The sequence below is a fragment of the Phaseolus vulgaris genome, chromosome 8 (assembly GCF_000499845.2).
Source record: "Phaseolus vulgaris cultivar G19833 chromosome 8, P. vulgaris v2.0, whole genome shotgun sequence".
In the NCBI taxonomy this organism is placed as follows: Eukaryota; Viridiplantae; Streptophyta; class Magnoliopsida; order Fabales; family Fabaceae; genus Phaseolus; species Phaseolus vulgaris.
Genome location: NC_023752.2, coordinates 61,213,072 through 61,220,512, shown reverse-complemented (window position 1 = coordinate 61,220,512; position 7,441 = coordinate 61,213,072). Strand labels below are relative to the sequence as shown.

Genomic DNA, 7,441 nt, shown 5'->3' with positions numbered 1-7,441 from the left:
TCATCATCATATTACCACAATGTGATCACTTGACATGTTAGCAAAATTGTTTGCACAATATTGCTGATGTCATAAAAAATATAAGATGCAATGCTACCAAAAACCAAAATAAAGAAAGTGATCACATCAGAACTAAAACAAGCAGTGTGCAGAATGATTGTATGCTATAAAAATTGGATGAAAGCCTGGTAATGCATCCAAAAATAATCTAAAAGAAATTGATGTGAGATTGGGTGAAAGATATAAATTAAAAATGCTCTTATTCTATAGAAGAACACTTGACATCATTGATGGGGCTTCTTATGTGACAGGATGCCACAAAAGCTGCAAACAACATTACAATGTCTAAGTTTCCTTCACTTTTAATGAGCATAATCTTCGAAGATTAGAGACCTCACTAGGAAAACAGGGTTAATGCAATATAGTAGCACCCCTATCCACCAAAAGACCAAACAAAATAAAACTCCATTACTAAGCCTTCGTTACTAATCTAGTTTGCTGAAGAGCAGGACATACAAATAGAAATGATGCTTATAGAGTTGCTATGCACTCAATTTCAATCTTGGCATCCTTCGGCAAGGCAGCTACTTGATAAGTAGAACGAGCAGGGTAAGGATAAGGAAAGTCTGAAACCATTGAAAGAACATGTAAATTAAAAGTATTCGAGTAACCAAAGACATCAGTGAAAATAAACGATACCAATTAAAAGGAAAAATCTTATAGTTATCAGCATAGTGCAACTACAGGATTCTCTTGCATCAATCTAGTAATCACCCTTGGCATATATTAGTATTATATATGTATGTCATAGATGAATCTTCAGTTGAATAATCAGGATAATTATGTTCTAATTATTTCTTCTCTAATTAAAAGTGCAGATTCATTTTATAGTGATTTTATTTTATTTCATTTGTACAACTTTGTTTCTGGTTCTGGTTTTCACCTTCATTTACCTATTATTTATTTTCTTAATTAGGTTGTAAAGCTGTCTATAAATTGAGATTGTAACCATATTTGTAAAATACATCAAAAATATATTTAAGGTATCAGAATCATTTTGAGTCTATCCTAATAAGCGTTTGTTGGACTTATCAGGCCACCCATCCACTATTGGGGGATGAGTTATCACTCTCGACGTGAGAAGTGTCTTAGAAATCTCACAAGTCAGTTTTATGAAGTTGAATTAGGTTTAAAGTTCACTTTTGTAATATGACTTAATTTTTTTTCCCGCATTTTTTTTTCAAACAGAATCACCACCAGTTTTCCTTGCAAAGCCTGGTTTTGTCTTATTTCTGTCAACTCTTACTCCGCCGGAAACTGCCACTGGAATATTTTTCTGGTAAACTTTGTTTTGTGAACAAAGATCAAATTTTGCCAATTTGTAAAATCAGTTGGTTTTGAGCTCTCATGGATAGACTCCTTAGTAAGAAATCTAGCTATCGTTCTTTCATTATAAGTGGTAAGAGTTCTCAAAATTTGATTTTGTTCACCTTCGAGGAAACATTAAGAATAAAAGTCACTATACAGAACTCACATTTAGCATATATCTCATTGACAATATTAAAGTCCTTCAAGTCAGCCAACCTGCAGGAAATAAAACCTCAAAAACTAGTAATATTATTGAAATCATGAAATGCAATAAACCCCAACTACAAAGAACAAGGAATTCATACAAATTGTTGTCTTAACCACCGAGGAGTAGTCGGCACCACCAGATTTGAGGATTTCCCCCAAGTTTTTGAGAATCTGCAAATGGCAATTATCCCAAATGTCAGAAACAGAATCAACAAGTGCCTTGCAACATCAACAAAATGTTACCATATCATACAAGCATACAATGAATGAACGATATTCAAAGAACGTATGTTACAAAATGAAATGTGGTCTCATTATGTATGGAACCTGTACAGTTTGATCCTCAACACTATCAGATATAAACTCCCCTGTCTGCATTGAAGAGCAAAACACACGCATATCAATAATATGAAGAAAGGAAGATAAAATATAAAAAAGTTGCGATGACAATTAACAAACCTCGGGAACAAGGCCAAGACCACCAGACACGAAAATAAGGTTGCCGGATTTGATTGCTTGAGAATATGGCCCCAGAGCTTCTGGTGCCCCATCAGATTGAACAATTTCCTTAACACCTAAAATGCAAACAATCATTCATAATTTCCTCACTCTCTTCTCTTCACAATTAACTTCGATACTTAAAAATTAACAAAAAAGTTCAAAAATTTGAAGGTTTTTTCGCAATGGGTACATACCAGCATCGGCAGAAATGCTCAAGCGTTTGAATGGCAGAGAGCCGTTGGGTGACAGAGAGGAACGCCAGAAGGAGGTGCCGCCCACCGACAGACTCCCTACTCCGGCGGCCAATGAAGCACGATTCCGCAGTGCGCCGCCTTCCATGGCTGGAATTTGGAAGCTCCGAACACCGCACCACGACGCCATTTGTATATCTTCGACTCTAAGTTACACTCACACTCTCACTGTTTGAATCACACGATCTTAGTCCTTTTTATACTGCAATAGCATTTTTCATTTTCCAGAACTACCCTTATCTCAGGAACGAGTTTAGCGTGTGTCCTTTCAAAATGTGAACCACATAATCTCTGTCCTTGTTTATACGGTCTCTGACATAGCATTTCAGTTTCCAGAACTACCCTTATCTAAGGACCGTTTTTGTCCTTTCAAAATATCTGGGCTTCCAGGGTTCTTGGGCTAGGCCCATTTTCAATGCAAAGTTACAAAGAGAATTTCTTCCTGCACCATATCATATTTTAGACTCTTTCTTCCTACACCTCCATACCTTCTTCTCCACCCCCACACTAAATGTAAAAATACCATTTTCTTCTTTTTTGTGCCACCTTCATACATAATCTGGAAACTGTTTTTGAATCTGGAAGTGTTTTTGAGATTTATAAAATTCGGAACTCTTTTTTGCATTTGAAATAAGCCTATGGATTATGTAATCCGGATGTATTCCGGATAACATAATTCGAAAGTCAATCTCATATTTAGAAAAGACTTCCGGATTATGTAATCCAGAATCTAATCACTCCTCTGAAAAAAAGGCTTCCGGATTACATTTAATCCGAAAGCTAATTTTATGTATAGAAAAGACTTTCAGATTATGTAATCCAGAAGCTAATCACAAAAGACTTCCGGATTACATATAAAAAGTATATGAGGGTGACACAAGAAGGTATGGAGGTGCAGGAAGAAGCAGCCCATATTTTATATGGGCCCAACGTAACCTTTTAAACCTAATTTTATTTGGGAGGTGCAGGAAGAAGCAGCCCATATTTTATATGGGCCCAACGTAACCTTTTAAACCTAATTTTATTTGGGCCCAATGTAACCTTTTAAACCCAACTTTACCTTGTCACAGATTTGTTTAGGGATATTAATAATAATAATAATATAAAAACAATTTTTTTATATATTTTTTACTAAGTTAAAATAAAATGTGTGTATTAATTTTTTAAGCGATAAAGTTAAATTCATATTGTAAGAGCCAAAAGCAAGCAAGATTCTACGTTAATATACTTTTAGAAAATATTCAGAACTATCTTATGCTTTTATTTTACGTTAATGAACTATTTTTTAAAACTATGTTATTTTTGTTAATTTTATGTTTGCATATATTTTAATTTTTAATTTTGGTTTGAATAGACCATACAACCACAGGTCAGTGCAGATTTGTATAAAAATAAATTATTTAAAAAAGAGTTAAAAATGATAAGTTGAGCAGTTAACTATTTATGAAAATAAAATAAAAGAGATCATAATTAGCATGCACTAATTTGGCAATAACTTTAATAGATTATATACAAAGTTAACACTAGTACATGACAGAAGCTGAACCTACTTTTTTTCTTTTGTAATTAAGATGCTCAACCTACTTTACAACCGAAACAACTGAAACAGTGTTATTTAAGAATGTGGTCTGGAACATAAGTTCTGCACATTGGGCATGATCCTTGTTGGACTAGCCATTTGTCTATGCATTCTAGGTGAAATAGGTGGCCACATTTTGGAAGTACCCTCACCAATTCTCCATCCTCAAAATCCTGCAAATCAAAATGTTAAGATCATGGAGTTTCTCTAAATCAATTTCTGTTGGCTTTTCTGAGATATTTTCATTTTCACAGGACTGTGAGATTTCCTCACCTGGAAGCAAATTGAGCAGCAAGACATGTTGTGTAATTTTGAGATTTTGCTAGAGTTGAATGGCTGAAAAGGAAGCTTCATAATTACATTCTGGGGTACCCCTCTAACTCCCCTGGTATCATAAATGTCTGATACTTCTTGGTAAATTGTTTCCAGTGTGTTGATCTGAAACAAATGAGTTTCACCAAATGTGATTAAATTTCTGATTCTTAGAATTCTAGTATGGTCCACTCACACTAATTACACATCAACCTAACTTTTATATGTTCTTATCCTAAATTCTAAATCTTTACAAAACATCTTCTTACTGTTCCTCTTACTAAATGAAGAGAAGAGAATATTAAATAGTATGGAAGGATTTCACATGAGTAATAGATAGATACATTCATAGTTTCATACTTACTGTAACATGCAACTGATAGAGTTTTGCCACAGCTGGACATATCCATTCCATAAAGACTTTCCCATTTAACAAACTTCTCAACAGGGCAAACTGCAATCCAGTAATGAAAGAGTGCAATGTGTTTAGCTACCAGTGAGATGAAAGAAAGGGATGAAACATTCTGTTACCAAACTATGGAACTTTCACCATTACCTTGGACAATGGCTCATCAACAGCATCAAAATTGATCAATTCCAATGCTGCAATGGCTCCTGTGATTGCTCCTTTGCCAGCCCCATCAAGAAAACCAGTTTCTGTGGTCTGCCCCTTTATGCCTCCTGCAATTGTTCCGACTATTGACCCACCTGCACAAACACCAAACATTTCTCATGCAATGTAAGGGGTGAATGACAAACACTGATTTATCTTGTTCCCTGATTCTTTTCAGTTTTTATCTTTTGAAACAAACTTGGAAAAGTACCTTCACGAATTCAAACATGCACTTAATTCTAAGACATAAAGCCAAACATTTAACAAAACATCTGATATGCATAATACAACATTTGTATATCATTAACAAAAATTAAATTGATGAAACTCACCAAGTGCCAGAATGCAAGTAAATAAAGCAAAAACAACTCTCTCAACAACCTTCATGAATAGCCCAACTACAGAACCGCCACTGCAAAGCTGCTTAAACCTTGCAGCTACTGTTTCTACCATTTCAGAAAACCAGTTGGTGACAGTGAGAGAAGTGGGCATTTCAAAGTGAGGGGATAAGAATGCTCTAAATGTATTTTGCTTGGGAATGATGCAGATAGAGTAGCATTTATAGGCTGAGGGCATGCACCAGATATATCAGTATTTTAGCACAAGGAAAAGTTAAATTTCCCTACACTGCATTCTTTTTATATGATCAAAAATACTTTATAATAAGCAAGCAAGTCAAACGGAACAAGATTTTGATATTTTAACATAGTTTTCTAGAATTTAAGTAACAACATAGTATTGATGAGTCATGAGTGGTTCATTACGTGTATGCTCCTTGTGATGCATAGTTAGGAAGAGTGCGTGATTAAACAATAAAGAATGTTACTACTGCTGTGAGAGCACTCAAATTTTGAAATTCCAAAATCTCACAATTCGGATATACATACAATTAAATCACAAATATTTTAATGGTTGATTGTATAATTCAATTCTTTTATTACAACATAATTTTAATATAAATACTATTTTTAATTATCTCATTTTTATATTAAATAAAAACATATAAAATAAAATAATTATTATTATAAGATGGTATTATACGTTATATTTATTAGAATATATTAAGAGGTGAAGTTTAAGTCTAACTCAATTTCATAAAATCAACTTACGTTGGTAATAGTAATTCGTGCGTGAAAATATATGTTATGAGTAAGTGGTTTGATAACGATCCGTGGAAGAGACAATAGATTTAACAGTTTTTTTTGTTATGATAGACTTTAAATGACTTTGATGTTATATTAGAAATGTGAACTTTAAATCTAATTCAATATCATAAAACCGGTTTATATAGTGAGGTTTAAAATTTTTTTTATACACAATTATCAAAATAACAGTCCGATAGTGGATGACACGATAGATTCAACAAATTTTTGTTATGATAGACTTTAAATGATTCTGATACTATATTAAAAAGTAGATTTTAAATATAACTCAATCTCATACAACCTACTTATAGTTAATGTTTAAGATTTTTTTTTATACACAATTATCAAAGTAATTTTTTTTTTAAATTAAGTCTTAACAAATTTACTTAAAAGCATATATGGCACACCAATTCACCAAAGAATGTCGTGAGAAGAAGAGAGCACACGCAAAGGAAAATAGCTGAAAAGAACACAAAAAAACGTCATGTGTTAGTTAATTGCTACCTAATTTTCTTGTTTTTGTTTTTTTAAGTTTGGCTGCTTTTGGTAACTTTGCTGGTTACCTAAAACTCCAAGCTTCTTTAACTAATATTTATTGTTCAAAATGGACTAAATGGGTGAATTGCCTAATTTTTATTTTAATTATAACGAGTTTATTGGAATTAATTCTTTATTTTTTTTGTTAAAAATATTAATATTTTCGTTATTCATTCCATAGATTTCATCCCATCCATCCATTAGCCTTTTTTTAATCGGTTATCTAGTCATAAAACTATTTTCAAAATTAAGTATTGTATACATTTTGAAACACTTCATTATCTATAAAACAAATTAAAAAATGTAAAATTTATTGTGTAAACCCTTTAAGTAAATGGTATTTGATTTCTTAAATTTTTAAGATGGGTTTTTTAATCTAAACTATTTCATAAAATTCATATAAAAAAATACTTTAGAATCTTTCAATAAATTTGTTTAGAAACTACATCAATTAGAAATAAAAAATATTTTATAATATATTTTAAAATTAAATTTAAAATTTATTTTTTAATATATAAGAAAAAACATATTAAACTAATATCGATTAGATAATCATAAAATAAAATGCATTGTAGTCATTCATTTGATTATATGACCTATCTAACTTGATTAAGTATGTTTTTGAAGTGTGTGTTTCATAACTCATTTGCCACCAACAAATTCACGTCAATAGAGAAGCAATAAATGTATATAGCTTAGGTGATAAATTTTGTGAAAGTGATACGAATTTTTATATCAAATATGGTCAATTCACATGCATCTAACACATAGTAAATAACTAAACGAATTGAACTTTACAAGGCCATAAATTATCAACAAATGATTTTTTTTTTCACCCTAAGTGTAAGAGTAAGATGAAAATGAAATCCTTGAGTTAAACTTAGTTGTGAAAAGGGGTCTCAAAGCATTGGGTGGGTTTGATTTTGGC

General features: G+C 32.1%; 2 protein-coding genes across 2 annotated transcripts; both read right to left on the bottom strand.

The window, feature by feature from the left end:
- Positions 1–259: 259 nt before the first annotated feature.
- On the bottom strand, positions 260–2,612 carry LOC137825705 (reactive Intermediate Deaminase A, chloroplastic-like). Its single transcript, XM_068631444.1, has 6 exons — positions 2,271–2,612; positions 2,035–2,150; positions 1,903–1,947; positions 1,661–1,746; positions 1,535–1,584; positions 260–626 (listed from the first exon to the last, which is right to left on the bottom strand). Exons 1-6 carry the CDS (start codon positions 2,455–2,457, stop codon positions 532–534), a joined length of 579 nt encoding a protein of 192 aa, XP_068487545.1. The 5' UTR covers positions 2,458–2,612; the 3' UTR covers positions 260–531.
- A 1,186-nt stretch (positions 2,613–3,798) lies between these two features.
- Positions 3,799–5,450, bottom strand: LOC137824431 (NEP1-interacting protein-like 1). Its single transcript, XM_068630078.1, has 5 exons — positions 5,164–5,450; positions 4,775–4,926; positions 4,583–4,672; positions 4,180–4,344; positions 3,799–4,079 (listed from the first exon to the last, which is right to left on the bottom strand). Exons 1-5 carry the CDS (start codon positions 5,405–5,407, stop codon positions 3,939–3,941), a joined length of 792 nt encoding a protein of 263 aa, XP_068486179.1. The 5' UTR covers positions 5,408–5,450; the 3' UTR covers positions 3,799–3,938.
- Between the last annotated feature and the right edge of the window lie 1,991 nt (positions 5,451–7,441).

Excerpts from the sequence above, each read along its gene's own strand:
- LOC137825705 (XM_068631444.1), bottom strand. The coding sequence starts at position 2,457 with ATGGCGTCGTGGTGCGGTGTTCGGAGCTTCCAAATTCCAGCCATGGAA. Across the intron at positions 1,747-1,902 it reads TTGAGGATCAAACTGTACAG|ATTCTCAAAAACTTGGGGGA; the intron begins GTTCCATACATA and ends TGCCATTTGCAG. Across the intron at positions 1,585-1,660 it reads ACAATTTGTATGAATTCCTT|GTTGGCTGACTTGAAGGACT; the intron begins GTTCTTTGTAGT and ends TATTTCCTGCAG.
- LOC137824431 (XM_068630078.1), bottom strand. The coding sequence starts at position 5,407 with ATGCCCTCAGCCTATAAATGCTACTCTATCTGCATCATTCCCAAGCAA. Across the intron at positions 4,345-4,582 it reads TCTATCAGTTGCATGTTACA|ATCAACACACTGGAAACAAT; the intron begins GTAAGTATGAAA and ends CATTTGTTTCAG. Across the intron at positions 4,080-4,179 it reads GCTGCTCAATTTGCTTCCAG|GATTTTGAGGATGGAGAATT; the intron begins GTGAGGAAATCT and ends TTTGATTTGCAG.